This window comes from Athene noctua, chromosome Z, assembly GCF_965140245.1.
Source record: "Athene noctua chromosome Z, bAthNoc1.hap1.1, whole genome shotgun sequence".
NCBI lineage: Eukaryota > Metazoa > Chordata > Aves > Strigiformes > Strigidae > Athene > Athene noctua.
The window spans coordinates 41,814,077-41,842,060 of NC_134077.1; the positions used below are offsets into that span (position 1 = coordinate 41,814,077).

The window sequence follows — 27,984 nt, forward strand, 5'->3', positions numbered from 1 at the left end:
AAAGACTCCATCTCTTCAACAGGGAAGTGGTGTCGACCATTGGGGATCCACCTCCTCAGAATTATGCCAATCTGTTGTCACTCACTTAGCTGCATTTGAGATGTTAAAATATGTACATGTGTCTGTTAATACCTTTTCTGGAGCACTGTTTGCATCCTGCCATACAGTGGGGAGTCAAGCATCTGACCACCAGTCCCCACTCACTGGCCAATCAGGCCATTGTGGAGCATGCATCTAACAAGCTAAAGCATTTATTACAATGACAACAACAAAAAAGAGGAAAGATGCAAGGTATCAATCTACATGTCATGAAAGGCTAAATAAGGCATTATATGTCATGAACCTTTTAAACATTTCCCCTGTCTCACAGGTGCCATCAATATTGTGTCATTTCTCATCACAGATACCAGATCAACAAGAAGTCCAGAGCAAGGCTCAAGTGTTAACAAAAAAACTTAGAAAGGAGTAACTGAGAAGGACCATATCTTTTAATAACCTGGGGAAGAGGTTATGCTTGTGTCTCCACAGGTGTCAGTCTCCAGTGGTCACCAGCAAGGTGTGTGTGACCGACCACACCTGAGGCGTGAGAGGCAGCCAGCACTCAGGATCCAGCTGTGGGTGCTGTGAGTGCCCCTGTGCTGACAGTTTGCGGTCTCTTCGACTGATTATTTAAGCAGAATGTCTGGGTAATGTTTGCTACTGCAACAGAACAAAATAAACTACAGTTATCAATTGTTTTAAGAGAAAATGCTAACAGTAATTGCAACTACTTAATGAAATATCTAGGCTTACTAGTCACTAGTGAAAGATGTAGTTTAGATGAAATGTAGTTATTAATAAGGATGAAATGCCATAAGAATGTGTGTGTTCAACTTTCTTTGTTTAGCAATATTAAGAATTAAGAGCTCAAGTGTTTAATCTTATTAGAAACTCCCTTGGTTTTCCTCCTGGAGTGCTGGCCAGGCTCTGGGTAGAACCCAACAGGAGGATGAAATCAGAGGTTTCCGCTCAAAGAAAGTTGCCCGTTATTTTGGCCTGTTGCTTTAAGGGCTGGAACTGCTTGCAGCGCTGTTGGATGCCTCACATACAGATGGATGCATCGTGTAGGATTTCCGGTTTGCGAGGAAGGGCACTCTAAATTCTCGCTGTATCCAGGATTCCCCAGCAATTGCGGATCTGAATGTTAGTACCCCCTTAAGTAAGTGTGCTACGCCCTGTTTTCCTTACTGTTTATTTTATAGTATTTAGTCATATCCCTTAATTATGGGTAGTGAAAGTAGCCTACTCTTTTTAACTAGTAATAGTAATCGCTGTATTGTTTTAGCCTTCTGTGGAACTATTCTAAGTATGTTATGTTTTTGAAGTTTGTCTAACCCTTAATTGATACAGCTCTCAAACAAGTCTTGCAGGTGCTGTTGCAAAACCAAGAAAGGGGAGATCTGGGAGGCATTGGCCTTACACAGCCTCTGACAAACAGCTAAGCTTTGATGAAGAACAGACCTCATAAGATAGATAAGAAACTGCTGAGTTGTGCCAAGGTGGCAGAGAAAAATCAATCAGGACAGCAGGCATTTTGCCTGGGCTTAGCAACTGCTGCCGACCCATCTCAGACCTGTTTGACTGGAGTTAGAGCTGAGAGGCTCTCTTCCCCCAGTAGCTGGGAATAGCATACAAGATCAGGCCTGGGGATGTATATAGTTTGGTGGACAAAAAGCCTACCTGACCCATGGTTGGTATAATCAGGCAGTCTAGCTAGGATGGCAAAATGTGACTCCTTCAGCAGTACCAGTAAATGACATTTGGTTTTGTAGTGATGCTTACATGATGGGTTCACATCTGGAAGAAGGAATAATATTTAATAATGATTTGGCTAAAAGGTTACCAATTACTGCATGACTAAAAGATTTGTTTTTAAATGGAATAACAGTTTAAATTGTCATTATAATCCTTTTAATAATGTTAAACTGTGTGTGGAAGGGTTTTGAGAACCATGGATCGAGCAATAAAAGGGGTCTGGATTGCTCAAAAACAAAAAGAGGGATTTGCGGAATGGCTGGAAAACAATGGGCACATTATGAGCGATCCAAACTGAGTGGCCTCACTGTAACAACAGGCTGTAGCTGTTGTGAAGAACACCTGCAAGGCCAAGGGGCTGAGAAAATGCGTATGTAGCAAAAAGATAAGGAAGCTGGACTGTGGAAAACAAGATGTTTGCCTGGCAGGAGAACAGCTCGTGGACACCACACCGGGACCAATCATAGAGGGTAAAAGGGTGCATGGACAAGTAGCTTTTGCCTATGAGCAATCAAGTAGCTGCACGTGTACTTTACGGTAGTCTATAAATTGCTGTGTATCCTTTAATAAAATGGCATTGTGGAGGCCTGGAGAGATTGTCACTACATCTCTCTTAGCCCCCGGGAGCAGGGCTTGTAAAAGCTCTATCCACCTTGAACAAAATAGCGTGTTGGATTGTAAACCAATTTAACTTAACACCTAATATAGTAAGTAATTTGTTGACAGATGCAGGTAGCATAAGGAATGCTGTTTTGCAGAATAAAGCGACTATAGATTTTTGTTACTGGCACCAGAACATGGATGTGAAGAATTTGAGGGTATGTGCTGTGTGAATCTTTCTGATCAGTCTCAGTTTATCTCTAGGCATTGTTACTAACCACAAGACAATGTGCATAGTGGGATTATTGACATGCTGTCTTCCTGTTTTAATGAGATGTTGCCTGTCTTGTGTGGTAAATAGGATGGAGGCCTTAATAAAAAGAAAAAGCAGAACTGTGGGTGTGTATGCTGGGTCGCGAACCGTCTGTGTCACTGACAATGTAAAAGTGTCATCAGCATTCAAGTTAGAAGATTAACAATGTCTAAATTAATGACGCACTTGTGTTAGAAGACTAATGGCGTCTAGATTAACGACGGCTAAAAAAGAAAGTATTTTTGCTCATTAGGGAAGAAACAGATAAGAAGGGAATCTTTAGAATAACCAAGCAGAAATTTACTTACTGGTTGTGTATGCTTAGTAGCACTTGTTCCTCTCAGCACTTTCAACAAGTTTTTGAAATGAGCATGCGCCAGAGCAACACACGGATTTGATGTTACAAGAATATGTAAGGACTTGTTTCTCTAATAAATGTCAGAGCTTGACTGTTAACCATATTGATTTGTGTCATGCCTCTCGTTCTTGTCCTGCAAAAATAAGGCCTTCTGCCACACCAAACCTTGGTATTATTTCTTGTAACAATACCTTAGTTACTTCTCTGGTTTTATTGGTTTGGTAAGGGAAAACTTCTGGTCACCCAGACAAGGTATCTGTCAGGACCAAAAGGTACCGAAACCCCCCTTTTCTTGGGAGTTCAGAAAAATCAATCTGACATGGTTATCCTGGGTAATTTCCTTTCCCTGTCTGTCCATGTTGGGTCTTCAGTCCTGTTTCAGGATTATTTTGTAAACAGATTTCACATTGCTGTGTCACCTGCTTGATGGTGGTATATATAATAGATTTTGGGCAACTATAAGTTGATTCACATATTTATATAAGGCTTCTATTCCCCCCCCCCCCCCCCCCCCCCCCGGGATTTTCTAAGCCCATAGTAATGCAGATGGTACTGTCATTTTACCTTGAGGAGACTTTGCCCACCTGTCCTCTTCTCTGCTTCCCCCTAGATCTTCAATAAACTTTTGATCCTTCCTAGAACATTGAGGTTTACTATCAATTTGTATTTTCCATCTGGAACCAAAGACTGCACTTCTACTTTACCTTCCTCAGACACTCTTTTGCCCTCACAATCTGCAATAGCATTGCCGAGTTCATGGGTGGAACTTCCATTTTGGTGAGCCCTACAATGCATTACAGTCACCTTTTCAGGTTGTTGCACTGCTTCCAGGAGTTTGAGGATTTCTTCAGCATGCTTTCTATGTTTTCCCTGTGCAGACAAGAGTCCTCTTTCTTTCCACACTGCCCCATGAGCATGGACCACTCCAAAAGCATATTTATAATAGAGTCCATCTTTATATTAATTTTCATACCCTCGGTTGTTTCCAGTGCCTTCTGTGCCTAGTATTTGGAAGAAGGGCTTTAGACTCTGTTACCTCATCTTTTGTGGTTATCACATATCTTGCCTTGCAGATACCTTGCGAAACAAAACTGCTCCCATCTGTATACCAGGATTCATAAACTTCCTCTAATGATTCTTCTTCGAGGTCTGGCTGGCTGGAATAGGCTGCTTCAGTTGTTTCCAGGCAGTTGTGTGTCACTGGTTCCCACTGGTTCCACTGAGAAAAGAAGCTGGTTTAACAATATTAGTAACTTCTATTTTTATATCATCCTGTTCCACTAGGAGGGCTTGGTATTTCAGGTACCCTTGAGGTGAAAGCCAGTGTCCTCCTTTCATGGTCAGTACCACAGACACTGTGTGGGATACTAGTACTGTGATTTTCTGGCCCAATGTGAACTTCCATGCTTCCTGGATATTTAGAACTACTGCTGCCACCGCCCTTGGGCAACCAGGCCATCCTTTGCTTACTTCATCAAGTTGTTTAGAGAAGTATGCTATTGCTCTTCTATCTCCTCCCAAATTTTGGGCCAGGACCCCTAGGGCTATTCCCTGTTTCTAGTGGGAGAATAACCAGAAAGGCTTAGTGAATATCTGGTAAACCCAAAGCAGGGGCATTCATCAGCTTCTTTGTTCAGCCAAGGGAATGCTCTGTCCATTGACCAGCTGTGACTTCGTATCCAAGGTAAGTTACTTGCTGCTGAGCTACCTGGGCTTTCTGTGCAGAGACTCAATAACCATTAAGTCCCCCAATATTTAATAAACTAATAGTCCACATTATGTACATTTTTTTCAGGCTCTGTGGATATATCATCTTCATACTGCAGAACTTCCCTGATTCCATGCAGTCACTCCCATTGCTCTAGGTCTTTAGCTAGTTGGTTTCGAAAAAGAGTGGGGCTATTTTTAAATCCCTGGGATACCACAGTCCATGTTAATTGTGTCTTCCTTCCAGATTCTGGGTTTTCCCATTCAAATGCAAAGAATAACTCACTTTCAGAGCTCAAAGGCAAGCAAAAGAAGGTGTCTTTTAGGTTCAGCACAGTAAATCAAGCCAGTTCAGGTACTAATCTGATCAATAGTTTATATGGATTTGCTACAACAGGATTCAGATCTCCTCCTCCCTATTGCTATATACTCTCCATGCTATGTCCAACAAAGTCTCTAAATTCCTACTCTCTGGCAGTTTCATCTTCTGCAACTTCTTTTGAATGTCATATACTGCTTGGCCTATAAATAGTGACACTAACTGTTGTATTCCCACCTCTGATCCTGGATCTAAGGGTGTGTCACCTCATGGTATCCCACAGCTTATCCAGGAACTCTGCGGGATATCTTTAGGTCCCTGTTGAAGAGCGTATAGGGCCGACCAGTTAATTGCTTTCGGTATAGCCCACTCCATGCCCCTTACAATCCAGTCTCTATATTCATTTAGCAATTCAATATGGGTTCCTCTGTTGGGGTCCCAACGTGGGTCCTGTAAGGGAAAGTGATCTTTTATATCTTCTCCTGTAGTTCTGAGGTCATCAGTAGCCAGATCCTGGGCTGTTTTTAATATTAATGTTTTTCCAGTTTCTGTCATGTGATCCAATAATAATTGTATATCACTCCAGTCAGGATCATGTTGTTTTATTAGAAGCTGAAAATGCTTGGTCACCCCAACAGAGTCTCTGTGATACCCCTTCACTACACTTTTCCAAGTTTCAAGTTCAAAGGAAGCAAATGGGACTTTTATTCTGACAGGGCCCACATCCAGCCCTACAGCCTCTCTCAAAGGAGCTGGCACCACTGCTCTTTCCTCCCAGTCTCAGACGGTGAGAGGAAATATGGGGGTATGAGTGGGGAGCCTGGCTCCTCCGAACTTTCACTCTCCTCCTGCTGGCTTCCTACAGGTTGTTTATAGTACTTCGGTAAATCCTTTATTTTGGTACCTTTCACTTTCCCCAGTTTTGTGTATCTTTGTCCTATACCACATGATGAACAACATCTTTTCAACTTCCCTTTCCCTAACTTCTTATTTTTTTTTCCAGTGCCAGCACTAGTGGGTCTCATGGGGGTGCCAGGCCAGTTTATTTGATATTAGGATGGTCTCGGAAGGTGAAAAACATGTCTTCATTCATCCCACTTCCCTCCTTAAAAACAGCTTCAGTTGTCTTAGGGTGTTATGACTCAAGGACCCATTAAGGGGCCATTTCTACCCTTCATCCAATTTAAACAGGGGCTACCACAAATTCCAATATTTGATTAGTGTATTTTTATTCTCACTTGCACTTGCAGGTCCCCCTGTCTTCTTCCAGTGTTTTAAAATACAGCCTAAGGGACATTTTTTGACTACTCTCCAACTCTGGCCGCTTCCCATCTCATCTACTTTACCTTAAAATGCTACCCGATTAAGGTGACAATATCCCTCTCAGGCAGATGGTACAGAAGTGCACTCTCCCCACACACAGAATATGCACCTAAATTCAAGACAACAATGAACACAGAATTACTGCCTCCCGCTAGAGGAGATATTTCACCTGTGACACTTAAAACACTGAGCCCGAACAGACAGCAGCACTGATGACCCAGTGAGCAGGCACTAGGGCTCTGTACTAAGGAATGTTCACTCGTCCTGCACTACCCCAACACTGGTACAGAGTCTGCCCTGCGCTTTGTTCCTCTCTGGCTGCTTCCCTGGTGGGATAACGGAACCGTGGGTCAGAGAACTCTGCACTGTGCAGCTGCAGCTGGGCTGCGTCTCACACAGGGGAAACAATCACACAAACACACAGAGGGGCCCCTCACACTTATTACTGACACAACATGAAATGACAAATACTACAAATATCAAAACATCAATTACAACAATTGCGAAATCATAAAAATCATAAATCAAAGTTCATATACCATGAGCCGTTTGTCATTTATTATTTACCACAGATCCACACCTGATCGATATCGACTAAATTACTACAAACTATCAGATTTTACATCTGATGGTAGCAATGGCAATACCACCCCACTCACACAACTCACACCACTCCTTTACCCCTGTACTAGGAGTACTCAAGTCAACCTAGGGTTCCAATGTGGTCAGAGTGTCGAAACCACCTTGTCACCCATGGGCCCACTACAACCTAGGGACTCGAACCCCAATGCCAGGGGTGAGCACAAAGGCTCTTGACCTCATGTAGAATGTCTCCTCACGACTTACAGGTCTCCCCTTTCTCCAATATACCTCATCCACCAATGAATGGTCCTTGTCTGTCCCTGTCGAGATTGGGATAGTGAGGGAAGTTCTCTGAGAAAGAAGCCTTGGGGCATGCTTAGAACGTCTCCCTCTCAGCCAGTACTGCAAACGAACAGAGAGGGTCCTATCTGGGTCGCCAAATTGATTAACGGAAAAAAGACTCTACAACTCAAATAGAGTTATAAAGCAGGAATGTTTACTCCGGCAGTGGGGTGCAAGGGGATTTCTCCATAAAGCTTGCACACCAACAGCACTTTTTACCAGACTATTATAGAGTGTGAATATACATATTCATTGGATTACATAACACAAACATATATATGCACGAGTAAGGCTGGGTTAGTTCTAGAGTCTGGTGTCAGCAGTTTATGTTCTCTTTGCATCTGCGCATTGCCTCCTGGTGGGCATGTTCGGGGGTCTTTGGGAGGAAGGCTTACAGTCCTCCTCACCTTGTACTTTTCCTCAAAGCATGTGCAGATTCTCTTAGTCAATTTCTTGAACAACAAGAGTGGTTCCAGACAGTTTAACATCTCTATTTTGTCTAAAAGCACCAGTATATTAGTTTCTACTGTCCATATATGGTTTCCTATCCACTACAAGGACTAAACTAGTTAGAACCCATCTGCTTTCCAAGGACATGTCTCTTATTTTTGGCTGAACATTGTAGTTCTTGGCAAGTTTCCACAGAACAGTCAGGGTAAGCAGGATTATTAAGCAATATTCAGAAATCATTATATGTTGCTATAAGGTGCTATAAGTAAATAAGTTGCAAAGGAGGTGATCATTTCCTTGTATCAAGGCAATGACCACACAGGCACTGCAAGGAGTCAAAATTTTCTGTGGACTCATGTGTGCAACAACTCAGGAAACGCTACTTCCTCAGTTCTCGAATTTAAAGGTGGTTTGGGGTATTTTCCCACCCTAGTGCCAACTAGCTTTTATCCCTGACTCTGCTTTTCTTGTTCTGTTGGGTGTGTGGGTGATTAGGCCATCCATATTCCAAGGGAACAGTTATCAGTCATAATGAATGCACTGCCTGCTTACCACAGAGTAAGGGTTTGCAGCTGGGACTTCTGGCTGTTGCTGAATTTGTATCCCCTCCAGCCTGTCACTGTTCCTACGGGAAGGTGTTTTTACCGTCTGGCACAAAAGACCCTACAGCCATAACACCTCAGCTTGTGTTTCACAGGACATTGAATGGGCTCCCAATTATGTGGATGTGCACACACACGTGAAGCCACTCGGTTGCATAGCAAGTTTCTGCTGAATAGGCTCACAAAAAGATTCCCAGAAATAGCAGAAAGCAACTTTTCCAAGTCAAGGAATTTTCTGAGGGTGAGAGCAGCTGTTTCTCTTCTAGCACTCAGACTAAGGCATTTTCACCAGGTCCATCAAAGCAGGTCCTTCAGGTCTTGTGTGGCTAACTTTCTCCCAAATCTGCATGCAGAGAAAATTAAGTCAGAAGATGAGCATGAAGAAACCAGCTATGTTTTTTCAGTATGACTTCAGCTTCTCCAGAGGGAGAAGGTGTCAACAAAACTGGATAAAAGAACTTGTCAACACCAATGTGATGTAGATAAGCAAACACCCCTTTATTAACAGCTGGGTGTGTAGGGGAGTCATCTCACCAACAGCACACACCTAATCCACGTAGCATGATGCTTATATAGGATACAGTAATACATAATAAACAAGTTCTCATACATAAACATGATAATTCCTGTAACTCATTTTCTTATTCCCACTCGTTTCTGGCCATGCACACTTGAGTCCTGAAAAGTCAGGGGGCTGCTTTGTGACCACCATGGACTAGTGACCTAAAAGAAACACCCTCCAATCCCTTGACTCAAGGATTTTGGCCCACACTGCGATTTTCACATGCTTCAAGGCCCTTTCATGATGTAACTTTTAGAGCACCCTGATCTACAAGGCAATAAATCATCCTCACTGAACAATCTAACAATAGTATCTTGTCATGAGTCTTATTCTTTGAATAAAAATCTCGTTGATGATTATTACCAGCTTACATGGCCTTAATCTGGGCCTTTACAAAGTACTTTGTAGCAGCCTAGCTAGTTGTATGGTTATTTTAAGCTAAATACAATATTTCCACGACTACTTAAAACATTACACAACTATCTTTTATAAAACTGATATTCCTGTGAAATTCCATTTAATTGATTAGTCCTAATCATTCCTTATCAAAATCACCAAAAATCATCAACTCAAATTAATATCAAATCAGTAACAATCAGTAACAAAGGGGGTCAGCTTCTGAGGACATATAGACTCGCCCTGGGTGAGTGCACAGTAGGGCCTGCAAACTGGTAATAAAAACAGACCTAGCAAGACTGTGGAAATAGTCCTGTAGTGTAGCATTCCCTGGGGAAAGAGCGGGCCCTGTAAATGTAGATTTGTACCTGCTTTCTCATTTTCCTCCCTTACTAGGCCTACAGAGAGCTGCTAAAAGTAAAGTGGGGAAGTGACAGAAAAATCAGGCATTAGAGAGCACAGAATACATAGTCTGTGATGGCACAATGCTGAGCCCAAAGACCACTGCACTTTTTAGTACAGTAGACTGATCTCCTAGTCCACTCCTTTATAACCTCTCTGAGATATCATTTGGGTCCACTGACATCAACTGACTTTGCCCAGGGATTTCCTGTACCCCACCACTGAAGCCAGTAATTTTTTCAGAACCTCAACCTATTTCACCTCTACAAATACAGGATTCTGGCAGGGTCTCAGGGGCAGAGAGCCTCATAACACATGCAGAAAGTGTTATGAGCTCAGATGTCAGGAACTAGCTTACCTTATGTGACATAATTTGACATACAAGAATCAAAAGAATATGTCGAGATATACCCTATATACCTGTATATGCTACATCAGGGGTTCTCAGCTTTTCCTTCAACATGGACCCCCTTTAAATAACTTTTGTGGTGATGGACCACCCAAACTTATTTCAAGATTTAAAGCACTAGACTGCATCAAATATTTATTTCAATTTTCTCGTGAAAGGTCTTGTGCACACTCTTATTATAATATCTTTACTGCAATGATTCCATATGAATTTAAAATAACAGCATCAACACTCTTCTGACTCAAATGGTCCATTTTATGGTATTTTAACATGCTAATTCTGGATTTGATGCCAATTTTTACATTAAAATTTGATTAAAAATTTTTACAATTCTTCTCATCTCCTCCCTTGTTTGTCTGCATTCAGTTACTATATATTTTTTTTACAGATCAAGGGCCACCATCTGGAGGGACAGACTTCAGTCCCATTGTGGCCCTAAAAAGGGCTGTTGGGTTAAGAAAATATCTTTGAGAAAAACTGCCTAGTTATAGTGGGTCCCACCAACCATACTAGCACTGAAACTACAACCACATGGAATCATTAATATGACATACACGTATAAAAGACACATGAAAATGAAAGCTAGAAAATGATGTGAATAAAATTTTACAAGTTGTACTTAACACAAGCTGTTGGGAAAAAGAGAACATAGTATGTTCACATAACTATGACTAATGAGAATGCTGTTGCTGCATTTCGCTCACAAGTCTTGTTATATCTGGCTTAATAGGTGAAACTTGCATTCTGAGTTCTGACTTAACATTTTTCTAGCAGTTTCTCTGCTTATTCTTAAGATAAATGAGAGCATGATTTTTGCACAAGTACATCATTACAAAAGGCAACAATATCCTTCTAAGGCATCTATAGCCTTCATGGGTACTTCTGGAAAATCTGCTTTTAGATGGGCCCAGAAATTTGGAAGGAACTGTTCTTTGAACTGCAGTTTCAAAGCATCATCTGTAGATATTTCCATGAGCTTGTCTTGTTCCGCTGCTGTGAGTCCCTCTAATTCATCCACATTAACTAAAAAGGATGTTGAATCCTTTCTTCTTACATCAGGAACAGGGAAATATTCATGGAAACTATGCTGCAAATCTTCCAAATGTCGTGAAATAAGTAATGTGTCCTCCTTAGACATCTCTTTGTCGATGGAACCAAGAAAACTTGTGAGGTTTGGAAATGTCTCATAGTTTTTGTTCAATAGATGATGATGCCACAATTTCAGCTTTTTGATCATTGCTTTGATCTTATCTTCAACTTCAAAAACTAATCTTTTCCCCTTGAAGACTTAAGTTCAGCATATTTAAGTGGTTAAAGATATCTGAGAGATATGCCAGTTTCACTAACCAGGAAAAATCTGTCAAATGATTGCAAAGGTGAAACTGCTTCTCTGTTATGAATTATCTTTCAATTCCCAAAATGAGACAAAACTTTACCTTGTGATAGTAAATGAACATCACTGTGTAGCAAAAGCTGCAGATGTTCACTGTTCATATTTTCACAAGACCATTCAAAAAGTCTTGAATTCAGTGATCTGTTTTTTATAAAATGGACAATTTTGACTGATTCATTGAAGGCCTGCTTTAATTTTTCTGGTGTCTTTTTAGCAACTAGGGTTTCTCTGTGTATTCAGCAATGGTACAAAGTCACTGACATCATGATTTCCTTAATCCGTGCTACAAGCCCAGTAAGCTTTCCAGACATTGCTCTTACATCATCTGTGCTAATTCCAAAGTATTTCGACCACTTCATGTCATGAGATGTTATTAACTCAGTTAAATTGTTGAATATTTCCTCAGCTGTATTGTGTATCAATGAGATGAAAAGTATGTCTTCGAAAACATTTCTCTCGTGATGATACCTAACATGGCACAGTGAGGTTGCTTTGTTTGTTGTGTCCTTGCTTTTGTCCAGTTGCCATGCAAAGTAGGGGGATAGGCAAATTAATTCTAATAATTGTTCCTTAATATTGGCTGACAAATTGTCAGTTCACCTCTTAACTGCATCATTTGACAAAGGTATTAGGGAAAGTTTGTTGGCAGCTTGCTGATCAATGCAGAAACCATTATTTTTGCAGCATGTAACATAAGTTCTTCAGCTATAGTGTGGGTTTTCTGGTTTTTGCTATTAGCTGAGAAACCTCAAATGAGGCCCTCACTGCATTTTCCTTGTTACAAGCAGCTGCAGGTTTTTTTATCAATTTCTTACCGTCTTGAAGCTCATGTTCCCTCTTTGCCACTCAATGTCATTCACTTTCATATTCTTAGCAGAAATGCCAAATGCAGCTATTTGTCATCAGACAGCTACTCTCATAGCTGATTTATACCCCAGATTGGTTTTGATTGAGACAATAGGTTAAAAAGCCAAGTTTTACAAAACAAGCATGGAAAAACTAAGATTTTTTTCCATTTCCCATTACATCTTGTTTTCACTTGTTCACTCATTTTTTCATTCAGATTTAACTGCAAAACCCATAACATTTCTTTAAGGCAGGGGTGGGAAACTTTTTTTTCTGCCAAGTTTAATATGTATATAATTTACAAGCCATTTGTGGATGGATGGATGCATGGATGGATGCATGGATGGATGGATGGAAGCAAGCAAGTAAGTAAGCAAGCAAAGTATGCAAAGCAAGCAAAAGCAAGCAAGCAATCAAGCTCTTGCAGATCAACTTATGTAAACAGATATTCCTAAAAAAAGATATCTTTGTTGCTCAATAAAAATGGTGCAACCAACATATCTAATTCAAAGCATAACACTATCATTTGCACTCCTCTAATGCAAGCCATTAGCACCTGCTCTTGTGTCATCTCCCAGAGTGTGAATAAAAATGTCTTGAACCTCATTTGGTTTAAAATACCTGGCATTTATTCCTATCAGGTCTTGAGGGGTGGCACTGGGACTGGGAGAGCGCCTTCATGCTTGTCACTGGAGGCCAGCCCTGAGGAGCCCAGAGATGGAGGGACTTGCTCATGAATCTGAGGGCCGAGGAGAGTCAGCCAGTAAAGGTGAGGGTGCTGTTCATGCAGTGTCAGGGCAGGTGGGGGTGGGGGTGTGAAAGGAGATTGAGTATGGGAGGAGCATTGAGGGGAAGGGGCTGTGTAAAAAGGAGGTGCAGTGCTTACTGCAGGCCAGACCAAATGTTTCTGGACTGGACATTCCCCACCCATGCTTTAAGCCTTCACAGACCCCCGTGACAGCATTGTGGTCCCCCAGGGGTGGACCATGGACCACAGGTTGATAACTACTGCCCCACGTCAATTACTCGTCATCACAGAAGAGTCATTCTCCATGAAAGCTCCCAAAACCTTTTTTCCCCTGAAGACTGTTTTACTGTCATGGGACTGTCTATACATTTACAGCTCGATCTGTAGCCAAGGGAAGGAAGCAAACACCCAGCAGGATAAAGAGAACATATCCACCTACCTGTGAATTTTCCAACCTTCTGACTTTATAAGACATTGATAGCACAGAAGAAAATTGTTTTTATTCTTTTGACCAGAAAATTCTGAGCTTTTGTAAAGATGAAGCTACCTGAGAAGGAACTAATTCTCATCTGCAAATTAACCCCACCCCATTAGTATCCAACTTAGCAAACATTTACTCTCTCAGCATCCTTCTCTCCATAGTCTGAGGGAGTGTGATTGCTCCTTAGGGACCAGTGGTCTTCCCTGGGTATCCACACGCTTCTGAGTTGACAGCAAGGCACATCTAGCCACAGCAGTTGTGCATGTAAATGCACATGATTTAATCTAGACAACAGTTCCCTTGGGACATAAGCAAAAAATCTAATGGCTGGCTCTGTTCTGGCCTTATATGGGCAGTGGAGTCCCACTTGTTCCTTGACGTCTCTGTTCATGAAGAAGACTCCATCCATGCATGATCAGTACTGTTGTGTCTGCTCTGTATAAACAAACTCCTAAGGGGATCCTGTGGGACTGCACCTTGTTTAGAGTTAAGACATTGAAAATGATACTTACTGTTTGGAATTGAAAGGGCATCTCCAGAGAAACCTAGTCTTGTGCTTGGAGGCCCGCCTTTGCTTCTGTTCCTGCCTCCATTACAATGGTGAGTTATGATAGTTTTTCCTCTGGATACACTACTGTGGTTCTCATTGGTCAGACTTCCTTTCATCGCCTCCTTTAGTAACTATCGCAACATTTCTTCCATTTGACTTTGCTGATGAACTTCAGATATCTGTATTTGTGGTATCATGCAATGGTAATACTAGAGCCGTTGGTTCATATCAGGAGTAAGTTCACTCTACATTCATTCCTGGAAACTTGTGTTCAAATTCTGCTTCTTCAGAAAGCTGATGCCTTTCTTGTTTTGCTTACATTTTCTCTCCATTTAGAAAAGATGGCTTCATGGTCCTTCCTTATTAGCAGTGACAGATATACATGCTCGATGAATTTTTGATAAATGAGTGGCTCAATTTGAAATCCATGCAGATAACAGGCAGCAGACTAGAGCCTCTTAAATTTCAATTTCTAGGTTTTATTCAATTTGTTAGTGTCAGTGCAGTGCCATATGGCATATAGCAGAAGGCAAATCTTAGATCACATAAGTGTGTAGACATTTATTTAAAGTTAGGTTATAAAGTCATTTTGTGACCGAAGTAGCTCCAAGTAAAAATTGCAGCGCAGAAAATACGGATTCAGTTGAGTCCCTCACCATTTCAAACTGAAGGGGAAAATGGAACCAACACACCACCAAGCTAGTATGATGTGAATTGCATAAAAGCTCTCCTGACACAGAACAGATTCTCTATTGCCTTGTAGAGATTCTTACGTTTTTCCTCATGAAGACAATAAATTTTTCTTCTTTACCAAGTCAACAATTTCCATGAAATTATAAAAATCTCATAATCTGAGTCTTTTACTCCTGTATTATGTGAGGTTGAAACTTGCTGATGGATTCAAAAACTATGGAGCAGATAGGCAATGCCAAATGAATGCACAGTTGGGTTGTATAACTCCTATTTCCACCTTAAAAACTTTGATTCCTTCTTACTCCACAGCTGTTTTTAAGGCAGGTTAAGTGTGTGCTTAACCACTGAGTCCTAAACCCTTATTTGGATACTTATCACTATTCCACCTTGATGCTGAAGCAGGAAACTCTCCAAAGTGAATGGTTTAGTCCAAAGTATAATTGTGGTACAGACTGAGTGGGAACAAAACAATAATTTGTAGAGAAAGATCCAGCAAAGAATTTGCCACCATTCCCAGGCAGCTTGATGAGATTCCCAGGCCCAAATGAGAAATAATACAAATGGAATAGGAAAACAAAATTTCTTGGGGGGTTGCTTAACCTTGCTTTTAACACACAGTTCTCAGCCCTGTACAGGCCAAGCATGAATGCAACATCAACCAAGGCTCTCCGTCTCAGCTCCCTTTGCCTTCCCGCTGCATGCTGGCTAGTTTCATAAAGTGGGTAAATGATCTCACTCTGCTGAAATGTAACTGGCACAGCAGGGGGAAGCTTGCAGAGAGGCATTCATTTCTATCTGCAAGAATAATTATCTGCTTTGCTTGATGTGCATCAGCTGTCTTTGTGTGTTTGATAAATGTTATAATTTGAAGATTAAATTTTACAAAAAGGGATTAGATGAGAAATGGCACATAACTCATTAGTGGCAGGCAATGTGAAAGTAAAAGACAGACAAGCATATGGAACAATGTCTGTATTTCACAGAGAATCGGGCACATTAATAATTAAGCATTTGAGTTATTGAATCCTGAAATGCTTTGACTCTCAGCACAGGACATTTTCTTCTTTATATATGCATCTCCTGAAGATTCACTAAACACAGTAAGTTTTCTCATTTACTATGTAACTAATTTTAGCAAAGACTGATCATACAGGAAGAGTCTGTGTAAGACTTAAATTGCCAGATCAAGTTTTCTAATCCTATTGTTTGTATTCAGGGGTATCATTTGAGATGTTCAGGCCTAAAGGAGCTAATGTGGATTCAGCAAAGCACCTACACACATTCACTAATGGAAGCATCTGTTTAAGTCCAGTTATTTCAGTGTAGCTTAAGGAGGTGCTTTAAGTCAAACTCCTTCTCTGATTTAGGTTAAATTGAATCTGTGTTTTGGCCATTTTTGTCTAATACTTATCTCCTTTAGAATTAAGAACTTTTAAATTGTTATTGAAGTCTCATTTCTGCTGGCCAGTAGTCAGCCATCCATTTCATGACTGTTTCATAGGGTCACAGCTGATATGTTCCGCAGATGCTAACATTGCGTAGGATAGCTAACTTTTTCCTTTTTGGTAAGGGATTCACTTGCATGAACTGGGCATGGAGAGGATGAAGAAATTGAAAGAATTGAAGTTTAGCTCTTTTTTATTTTTGGATCAATTTTAGCTGTAAAAATTATTACAGGTTCAGAATAAATCCCTGGGATCTGACCTACTAGCTGATATAATCCAAGAAGGCAGTGGCATAATATTGTATAAGTGACTTAAAAGACAAGCTAATAAGAAAAGAATCAAGAATAGATGCAATATTTTAGCTCCGCTTGCATTGATTTGCACACATGTGAATACTTTCAGAGCAAGAGAGATGAAATGCAAACTTACAGTATTGTCAGGAGGGTGCAGCACTTACTGAAGACAGGAAGTCTTTAAAAATATCAGAAGGAAAAAACCCAACATTATAGTGACTATGACATATATAATCAACTGGCAAGACAAGGATGAAACAGGAAGAGGGATGGTAGTATATGTCCTTGGAGACTCTTGGAGAGAAGCTGATGAAAGGACAGCCTGTTGTATAAGGCTGTGACTGCCTTTATACATGAGTTTTCTCATTGCATGGTGGACCTCGTGTTTGCTTGTTGTTTTGCTGATTAGGGATACCAATCAAACTCAGACACCAGAGTGAAAAGAGCAGGCATATTTTCCTGGAAATAACTAAATAATGTAACAGAAAAATATATAAAACATACAGTAAGAAAAGACAGAATAGTGCACTTAAACAAATAGGAAAATACAGGGTAATGCGTCAGATCATTACTACTTAAAGAGAGAGAGAATAGTGATTAAGAAAGATCCATCACCACTTGCATAATTTACCATCACCCAGATCCGCAGTGGCTGGACAGCCCCGGTTACAGCGAGGGTTTAGAGAGCCTGTCCTGGCAAATGGGAAATCCTACGCAGTGAGTCCACCCATAGGTGAGGCTTCCAAAGTCGCTGTAAATGGGCCCAAACTTATATACCCAAAAATCAGCAAGACAGAATAGCTGGCACCTTTGTTTTAAGTGAAGATGTCTGGTTTCCATCATACATTAGATTCCCCCAGAGCCTGGCCAGGGCTCAAGGGAGAAGCTAAGGGAGTTTCCCTGCTTATCTAATTGAGTTATTGTCCTGGTTCAGCTAGGATAGGGTTAAGTTTCCCCAGCAGAGAGGGGGAAGGGATCTCCAGCCGGGTTATTCATACCATGCTGAGGTCAGGTCCAGGGGCGGAAATATTTTTTTTTCCCTTGGTGGCTTTTTGGTGGTGGGAAGCACACGTCGGGTTTGTTCCGTGACCATTTGCGGTATTTCTCTGTATATCGTTTGTCTTGTTCACTGTTATTGCTGTTTATTGTTGTTACCACTGCCACTGTTGTTGTTCAGATCGTTTATCACACTGTTGTATTAAATTTCTTATTTTTACCTGGAGTTTGTGCCTCACTTCCAGCCTGACCGACTGAGGGTGGGGGAAGGGCAACAGCAACATGCTCTCCGGTGCCGTCAGGGCTTAAACCACCACAGCCTTAATTGGCGCACCAACGTGGGGCACAAGAGGGCCGAAATAAGAATAAAAAGGGACAGACCCTGACCAGAGTGTGATAGAGCAATCTGTTACGTGTAATTTTTCTGTTTGTATTTGTATTTGTTTGATAAGAAAATTCTGGCCCACTTGCTTGCATGGTGGAGCTGGATTACTCATTATATCCAGTGTATGATCCCTGTGGTGGCATTTGTTATTAATGGAAAATACACAAACGGTCTTATGTTGTTATACGGGCTATTGACTGCTTATAATGCCTTTGTATCGCTGTGTGTGTGGGCAGGCCGGTAGCTGTTTGCTGCCTGGGCTTTTGTTAGGGGTCTCACCCCCTCTATGGGCGAGCCAGGGGAAGAGATCCTCTCGGTTTTGGTGAGTTTCAGTTATCCTTGGGGGATCCAGGCCAGTGTATTTGCAGCACAATGTTTTCTGGGTGTCTACCAGATATTGTTTTGGGCCATGCAGCACTTCTCTAACAATATCAGTGCCCACAAACCTGCCCTGAGGTCAGATAACAGTGAGTGGCCAAGGGGTGTGGGAAAAGATGGGCAAAGGCCTGAGTCTGTGGGCACCTCCAATGCTTTGGAATTTCACTCCCAAACAAATGCAGAGCCCTGATAAACTGATGGAGTACTTAAAAAGGGTGTGTTACCAAGCTGGCAAAACCCAGGAGACACAAATTGCTGCATGTGTTGGGGACTTGCCCATGTCTACAGTGTCCTCTTTAATACCACCCACTGCCCTCAAGGGGAAGAAAAGGCTACAGAACCTGAAACAGTATCTGGATTGGGGGGAAAGGCAGAGCCAGTCTCAGTTGCCTCCACCAGCACAGCGACTGAGCCAGAGAGCCAGCCAGTGCCTGTGTCAGTCGCCCCAATACAAAAAACAAAATATACCAGAAAGTCAGCTCGCAGAGTGAGGGATGGGGATGAGCCAGGCCCATCACAGGAACAGGAGGAAGGGCCAGAGGTGATCGTGCGATCTCTATCCCTGACTGAGCTGTGAGATATGCAGAGCGATTTTGGCCACCTGGGAGGCGAGCAGATTTGCACCTGGCTGCTCTGACGCTGGGACAATGGAGCCAGTGCTTTTGAGATGGAGGGGAGAGAGGCCAAGCAGCTGGGATCTTTGGCCAAGGATGCTGGCATTGATAGGGAAATAGGGAAGCAAGCTCAAACCCTCAGCCTTTGAAAGTGACTCCTGATCAGTGTAAGGGAGAGGCACCCCTACAAGGACGATATCCTATGTCAGCTAAGCAAATGGACCAGCATTGAGAAAGGCATCCAGAACCTCAGGGATGATTTATGGGGATCTGAATGATGAACAATCACCCATGGACCCAGATCAGGCCCCGTGCACACACCTGATTGTGGTAAAAGCTCCTGAAGAGCGCACCAGAAGTACACTCGAAAGTATTGGCAATAGTGTCCTGGTGGACAGACACCCACACTCTAACAGCGGATGGAGTGGTTGGCAAGCTCAGGCAATATGAGGGAAATCTCCCTTCATCTCAACATTCCTGGGTCTAAGCTGTGGAGGAACTGTCTCAGAAGGTCCAAAAAATTGAATAAGACATGTCATACATGGTGCCTGCACAGGCTGATGTCTCGGCCATTAGAATTAAACGTTTCCCCACCCAAGAGAAAGGCAGCAGAAGGCACACACCACGAGGCACCCTGTAGTTTTTCCTCAGTGACCATGGAGAAAACATGAGGAGGTGGGATGGACAGCCCACTGCTGCCCTAGCTGCACGAGTAGAGCAGCTGAAAGGGAAGACCATCACAAAAGGGGAGTCCTCCAAGAAAAGCGCAGCTCCAGTGTCCAGTCAGAAATCCCCCAGGCAGAGTAGAATGGCCAACGTTATGTCTGACCCTCTTGAGGGGACCAGTAAATCATTCTTACAAGAAGTGAGTGATGATGAGCAGGATTAGAGGGGCCCTGCTTCCAGCCAGGTGGAGGAAAGGGATAATTGGATTTACTGGACAGTGTGGATCCGATGGCCTGGCACATCAGACCCACAAGAATATCAGGCTTTGGTGGACACTGGCGCACAGTGCACCCTGATGCCATCGAGCTACAGTGGGGTTGAATCCATCTGCATCTCCGGAGTGACAGGGGGATCCCAACAGCTGACCCTACTGGAAGCTGAAGTGAGCCTGACTGGGAAGGACTGGCATAAGCACCCCATTGTGACTGGCACAGATGCCCCGTGGATCCTGGACATAGACTATCTCAGGAGAGGGTACTTCAAAGACCCAAAAGGGTACCGGTGGGCTTTTGGTGTAGCTGCCCTGGAGGAGGTTGAACAGTTGTCCACCTTACCCAGCCTCTCAGAGGATCCCTCAGTGATGGGGCGGCTTAAGGTTGAGGAGCAGCGAGTGCCGATTGCTACCAAGACGGTGCACCGGCGGCAGTACCGCACCAACCCAGATTCCCTGGTCCCCATCCATCAGCTGATCCGTCAACTAGAAAGCCAGAAGGTGATCAGCAAAGCTCACTCACCCTTCAACAGTCCTGTATGGCCAGTGAGAAAGCCTAATGGCGAACGGAGGCTAACTGTGGACTACTGTGGCCTGAAGGAAGTTACGCCAGCAATGAGTGCTGCAGTGCCGGACATGCTTGAGCTCCAGTATGAACTGGAGTCGAAGGCAGCCAAGTGGTACGCCATGATTGACATTGCTAATGCGTTCTTCTCCATTGCAATAGCGCCAGAGTGCAGGCCACAGTTTGCGTTCACTTGGAGAGGCATCCAGTACACCTGGAATCGATTGCCCCAGGGGTGGAACCACAGCTCCACCATTTGCCATCGACTGGTCCATACTTCACTGGAGAAAGGTGGGGCTCCAGAACACCTGCAGTACATTGATGACATCATTGTATGGGGGAACACAGCCAAGGAAGTCTTTGAGAAAGGGAAGAAGATAATTGAAATCCTCCTGAAGGCCAGCTTTGCCATTAAGAAAAAGAAAGTTAAAGGGCCTGCAAGGGAAATTCAATTCCTAGGGATAAGATGGGCGTCGCCACATCCCAATGGAGGTGATAAACAAGATAACAGCCATGGTCCCACCAACCTCTAAAAAGGAGATTCAGTCTTTCCTGGGCGCTGTGGGATTCTGGAGGATGCACATCCCCAACTACAGCCTGATTGTGAGTCCTGTCTACCATGTAACCTGTAAGAAGAACGGTTTTGAATAGGGCCCTGAGCAACAACAATCCTTTGAACAAATTAAGCGGGAGATTGCCCAAGCAGTAGCTCTTGGGCTAGTCTGGGAAGGGCAGGAGGTTAAGAACATGCTCTACACTGCAGCTGGGGAGAATGGCCCTACCTGGAGCCTCTGGCAGAGAGCACCTGGGGAAACCCGAGGCTGACCTCTAGGCTTTTGGAGCCAGGCATACAAAGGCTCTGAAGCTAATTATACACCATCTGAGAAGGAGATACTGGCAGTGCATGAAGGAGTTAGGGCTGCCTCAGAAGTGGTCGGCACTGAAACACATCTCCTCCTGGCACCCCAACTGCCGGTGCTGGGGTGGATGTTCAAAGGAAAGGCCTCCTCCACACATCATGCAACCGATGCCATGTGGAGTAAATGGGTTGTGTTAATAACACAACGAGCTCGAAGAGAGAACCCCAGCTGCCCAGGGATACCAGAGGTGATTACGAACTGGCCAGAGAGCAAAGATTCTGGGATGTCACCAAAACAGGAGGTGACACATGTTAAGGAGGCCACACCATATAATGAGCTGCCGGATGAGGAGAAGCGATATGCCCTGTTCACTGATGGATCTTGCTGCATTTTGGGAAAATATCGACGGTGGAAGGCTGCTGTATGGAGTCCCACACAACGGGTCACTGAAGCTGCTGAGGGACAGGGTGAATCGAGCCAATTTGCAGAGGTGAAAGCCGTCCAGCTTGCTTTGGATATTGCTGAGCGGGAAAAGTGGCCGAGGCTCTACCTCTACACTGATTGTGGACAGTGGCAAATACCCTGTGGAAATGGTTGCAGCAATGGAAGTAGAACAACTGACAACGTAAGAGTAAAACGGTCTGGGCTGCTGAGTTGTGGCAGGATATTGCAGTCCGTGTGGAAAACCTCGTTGTGAAGGTGCGCCATGTGGATGCCCATGTACCCAAGAGTCGGGCCACTGATGAACATCAACACAACCAGCAGGCAGACCAAGATTCTAAGATTAGAGAGGCTCAGATGGACTTGGACTGGCAGCGCAAAGGTGAACTGTTCATAGCCCAGTGGGCCCATGAGACCTCGGGCCACCAAGGTAGAGATGCAACATACAGGTGGGTTCGAGATCGAGGTCTGGACCTCACCATTGACACCATTGCAGAGATCATCCACGGATGTGAGACGTGTGCTGCAATCAAACATGCCAAGCGGGTGAAGCCCCAGCTAAATGGAGCGTGATGGCTGAAATACAGATATGGAGAGGCCTGGCAGATCGACTACATCACACTGCCACAGACCCGCCACAGGAAGCGCCACGTGGTCACAATGGTGGAAGTAACCACTGGATGGCTGGAAGCTTACCCAGCGCCCCACGCCACCGCCCGGATCACCATCCTGGGCCTTGAAACCCAAGTCCTGTGGCGACATGGCACCCGAGAGAGAATTGAGTCAGATAACGGGACCCACTTCCGAAACAACCTCATAAATGCCTGGGCAGAAGAGCACGGCATCGAGTGTGTCTACCATATCCAGTGCCATGCACCAGCCTCTGGGAAGATCGAGCGCTACAATGGACTGTTAAAAACCACATTGAAAGCACTGGGAGGTGGGACCTTCAAAGGCTGGGACATGCATCTAGCAAAGGCCACCTGGCTAGTCAACACAAGAGGATCTGCCAGTCGAGCTGGCCCGGCTCAGTTAAAACCTCCATGTACTGTAGATGGGGATAAAGTCCCTGTGGTGCACATGAGGAATATATTTGGAAAAATGGTCTGGTTTAGTCTTGCGCCAGGCTAAGGCAAAGGCAAACCCATCCACGGGATTGCTTTTGCCCAAGGACCTGGGTGTACCTGGCGGGTGATGCAGGACAATGGTGAGGTCCGAAGTGTACCACAGTGGGACTTGATTCTGGGCGATAACATGCCGTAAATTATCCTGTGCCTTTGTAAATTATTACTTTGTTATTGCTAACTGCTAAATGGCAGCTGGACATGACGCAGATGGTATAGAATAAAGGGGTGGATTATGTCCTGGTTCAGCTAGGATAGGGTCAGGTATCCCCAACAGAGAGAGGGGGAAGGGATCTCCAGCCGGGTTATTCATACCATGCTGACGTTTGGTCCAGGTGTGGAACCTTTTTTTTTTTCCCTTGGTGGCTTTTTGGTGGTGGGAAGCACATGTCTGGTTTGTTCCGTGACCATTTGTGGTATTTTTCTTTATATCTTTTGTCTTGTTCACTGTTATTGCTGTTTATTGTTGTTATCATTGCTACTATTGTTGTTCAGATTGTTTATCACACTGTTGTATTAAATTTCTTATTTTTACCCGGGGTTTGTGCCTCACTTCCATCCCGACTGGCAGAGGGTGGTGGAGGGCAACAGCAACGTGCTCTCCAGTCCTGGCAGGGCTTAAACCACCACAAACATGCAGTAGGTTTGTGTTCAGTGAACAAAACCACTGGAGAAACTGTAACTGCTGTCCACAAATTGCCCTTAACAAGTGTCTGACTCCTCTGCTCAGTAGCTGTATTGACGGAAAGCTAATCATCTTGCTGCTGTCCTGCTGTCCATTGTCTGCCTGCAGTGCACTGAACAGTGCTGAAGTTATGTCAGTGTGAGTTGATAATAAAATGGAAAAAAAAAAAAAAAAAGGGGGAAAAGAAACAAAGTAGATTTACTTTGGGACGCTACCGAAATATTTTCTTACCTGGTTTGTGAGTTTTCTTCTCAGTATCATTTTTACATGGCATTGATTTCAGTTTAGCAGTAAACTACCATATGGAGCTGAATAATCAAACACTGCATTTAAAATGTTGAAATGAAACATCTTGACTCATTTAATTTACCTCCCCCCCGCCCCCACCCTCACACCCCCCCCCCTCTGTAAACAGGCACTTTTCCTTCTTTTTGGAGACATTAATATCCATCTTTTTATGGAAAATGTGACCAAAACCGATTATTGGCTTATTTCACCTTCTTACATAGACATCAGTAAATGCATAGATTCTCAGCTGGTGGCCAAGGAGTCTGAATTCCATGGACAAACTTCCATGAAGGAGATGTTGTTCTGTTTTCTGTTCTTGTCATCTGCACCAGGCAAGATCACAGAGCGGATTCTTATTATTTTGCTTTTGTAAAGGAAGAATAAACTTGTTCCCACAAACAGGAGCAGGTATGTCAAGCAGTGCAAACCCAACTAAGAACTGACTTTGGTATTTGGGGAATTTTGGGTGTCAGTGGTAGCCTCAAGTGTGTACAGCAGTTCTGCTCTGTCCATGGTGCTGGCATAAATCCTACTTAAAAATACCAATCTCTATCCCTTGACCTGATGAGAAAACATTGCTATTTCTGAGATTTGTTGCTGTCCTCGAGGAGTTAATGTCTGAGAGATGTCCCAGCTCAGGGGAGATTCTAGTTGTAGGCCCGATGCAGTCCAGAAGAGCTCAAAGGGTCTCACTTGGGGCTGATGCTATAGGGTCCAAGATAATTGACTTTTGTCATATACTTATCACTCAGGCCTAGCTTCGACAATGAGGTGTTACAGCCATTTGCCAAGAACTTGATGGGTGTGCAGTTCTATAAATGTGCTCCCAGATGATGTACTGTTACAAACAAGCCAGGCTCCTCAAAGGGGTGTTTCAATGCTCTTAAGTACTGCCATGAACTGCAATTATCTCTCCAGGTTGGTATGTGGCTAGGGTGGGGGTGGGGGGGAGACGGGGGGAGGAAGGGGGGAATTGATATTAATTTTTCCTTTATGAAGTTTGTTAGTAGAAGTGCAGCAGATGTCTACCCAACTGCGCTTACTAGGCTGATACTAGTGCCTGTTGTAGAAGTGGCTTTCTAGGAGGGGAAGGGAAGGGAAGGGAAGGGAAGGGAAGGGAAGGGAAGGGAAGGGAAGGGAAGGGAAGGGAAGGGAAGGGAAGGGAAGGGAAGGGAAGGGAAGGGAAGGGAAGGGAAGGGAAGGGAAGGGAAGGGAAGGGAAGGGAAGGGAAGGGAAGGGAAGGGAAGGGTTCAATTGGAAGGGACCTACAGTGATCCTCTAGTCCAGCTGCCTGACCAGTTCAGGCTGATCAAAAATTAAAGCATGTTATTAATGGCATTATTCAATTGCCTCTTAAACGATGACAGGCATGGAGCACCGAGACAGACCCAGGTGGGTGGACACTGTCCTGAGTGTAGGAGCATATCCTCTCGCACCTCCAACTGGCAACCGAGAGCTTTGCTGGCTGCGGAGCCGGGTGGCCGGCATCGCTGCCCCGAGAGGGACCGGTTTGCATGCCGTGCCTGCTGGATCATCATGCCCTTTGACGCGGTGCCAGGTGTGGCCCCGGCCGCCCTGACCTTCAGACGACGGGCAGTGCCAATGCCACCACAGGATGCCGGCGCCGCAGCTCCCTTCCCCCCCCCCGCCCCCCCCCTTCTCCGAGGTCTCGTTCTGCCCGCACCATTCCACCGCCTCCTCTCCCCGCCTTTTAGTCCGGTGTCTGTCGCTTTGGGGGTTGCTGTCCCCTCTCCTGCTTGCGACAGAAGCACGGATTAGTAGCAGTGCGCGTCCCTTCCTCAACCAGCCCCAAGACGGCTGTCGGCACTGGTAAAAGTGGATGTCGGTGCCATGAGGGGGTGCTCTGTTTTGCCACGTAGCGCTCGCACCGCACACAGCTCTTTCCTCCTCACCTTCAGATGCCATCCCGAATCAGGGCTGAACAACGAACGGATGGCTGCACTCGCGCCCTTCAACCGGCGACAGACTTTCCTTTTCCCCCCGCCCCCGTCTTCTCCTGGGCTGTAAACACCGCTGGATAGTGAGAGAACTGAACCGAGCAGCCGGCTTCTCCAGCCATAGTAAAATACGAGGCGCAGAAGGAGGGAGGAGAAAGATCTGCTCCATCCCTATCTTCTTACTTGCCTCTCCAACTCCTTCCCAGACCTAGGAGATAAGAGGGGATCTCCAGGAAATAGCCAGAACAGAGGACGTGGATCGCTCTGCCACCAATCCCTCTTTTTCAGGAAGCCGTACTTGCAGAGATTTCCCCTGACACACACATTGACTCCCGAGGAGATATAAGAAAGCATTTGCAAAACGCAATAGCGGGCTGACAACCACCTCTCCTTTCCCCACGGCAAAGCTCAAGGACACCAGGCTGCTGCAGATAGCCGGAGATGGGGAGGGAGACATGCATGAAAATAAAGGCAGCCCTCCGAGGTGTTGGGGAGAGCTGGGAGCTTCCTCCGCGGCGAGCATCGAGGGGCGAGGGAGGTGCAGGGAAGGGGCGGGGTGGCTGGGGGCAGGGGGAGGGAGAGAGTCCCGGTCCCGCAGTGGGGGGAGGAGGAAGGAGGGACCATGTCGGTGGGATGGTCCGGAAATCCTGTGATAAAAAGAGGGGCGCGGGGGGAAAAGTACGGAGAGGTTCTGGGATTATTCTCTCGCAGCCTGCAACTTCTTCGGCACATGGGCGTCGGCCAGAGCCTCTAGGAGCTGTGCTGAAAGGAGAGAAGCCGCCGTCGCAGCCACCTGCCTCCGGCCCGGCACAGCACAGATCAGCACAGCGCCCGCTGACCGGCGAGGTACCGGCGCCGGGGCGGGTGGGCCGCGCCATGCCGTCCGGCGTGCGGAAGGGCAGTGAGGAGAGGTGGAGTGTGGGCACACAGGGATGGGGGAAGCCCTCGTCCTCCCAGGTGCTGGCAGGCCGCGCAGCCCCACGGCACGACTGTGACCCGGAGCCAGTGTTGGGTCCGCGGTGGCATAGTGCCCCGGCGCCTAGCCATATGCTCCCCGCTGCCGGGGCGAGCAGAGGAAGCACCCTGCGCGGCAGAGCTGCTGCTGCTGGGGCTGACTGGTCTCAACCTTGAACCGTCCCGGTTCCTCTGGAGGAGGTGCAGCCCTCGCTGGCACTGCGCTGGGGGCTTTCCGGGTGAGGTTTCTGAGGCACTAGAGTTGGGAAGTCTGCCTCGCAGCCAATGCTCTGTACCCCGCCGCCCGGGGCTGCATCCGCACCCAAGTAGTGCAGCTTCCGTTGCTTGCCCTTTCGCGCACTTGCCGAGAGCTTCACCTTCAAATGCCCCCTCGGTGCTCCCCGGCTGAGCTGCCACTCTGGAGTCAGCCCTCCGAAAACCGAGAGGGCGAGAGGCAGGCGGGGAAAGTTCAAAGATTTAACGCCTTCCAGCCCCTCTGCAGGAGACAAGCTGCAAGGAGAATTGCACTGCTCTTCCACACTCATTGCAGGCCACCTGCCCTGCCTGGGGGAACCACAGTGTCCCATTACCTCCTCCTTCTCCTCCCACCCGTTCCCTGCCTGCCAGCATGCAGATCTGCTTCCCAGATGCCTTGTCTGGCAAAGCCAGGGTCTGCAGGGATCAGGGGTTAAAAACTTGCCTGCACTCTGAGAAGGGGAGGAAAGCTGTGGTGAGAGAGCTGAGAAAGACCAGGCATCAATCTTTTCTCTTAGAGACACCATTGCTCTTTTGATTGTGCCTCTTTGCAGGCTGCCCTCTAAGGATTCCTGATCTCTGTGCATGTGAGATGAGGCAGCACCCCTAAGCCATCACCATGGATTTTGTTATGAAACAAGCTCTGGGAGGTAAGTTGTTAGCTCATGAGGGGCCTTGCATCCCTCCCCTCCCTCCCCTTTGCATCTGGAGAGAATGGACTGCTGTGAGATCACTGGTAGGGTCTGCAGCTGGATGAACTGTTTGGGGACCTGGAAGAGCATGCCTGTCACTGATTCATGATCTCAGAGCCAAGTGTTTAGAGAGTCTGAGCAGGAGAGGGCAGCAACAAGCAGAGACCAAAGCCTCATGTGAGGGAAGACATTTCCCGCAAAAGGTGTGCAGGCCCTGGGTCATGCCTAATCTGGCACCCTACCA

The 27,984-nt window shown here is 45.2% G+C and overlaps 1 protein-coding gene across 5 annotated transcripts in view; it reads left to right on the forward strand.

The window, feature by feature from the left end:
- Positions 1-992: 992 nt before the first annotated feature.
- CPLX1 (complexin 1) overlaps positions 993-27,984 on the forward strand; it is a 153,631-nt gene continuing 126,639 nt past the window's right edge. The window contains exons 1-2 of one of the 5 annotated variants that reach the window (XM_074932502.1): positions 26,474-26,685; positions 27,603-27,698. In XM_074932502.1, coding sequence (XP_074788603.1) covers positions 27,668-27,698 — 31 coding nt within the window. In that variant the 5' untranslated portion in view covers positions 26,474-26,685; positions 27,603-27,667. Of the gene's footprint in view, positions 1,199-13,087; positions 13,168-26,473; positions 26,686-27,602; positions 27,699-27,984 lie in introns of those variants that run through there. The other 4 variants (XM_074932506.1, XM_074932501.1, XM_074932504.1 and 1 more) reach the window with 4 other exon arrangements.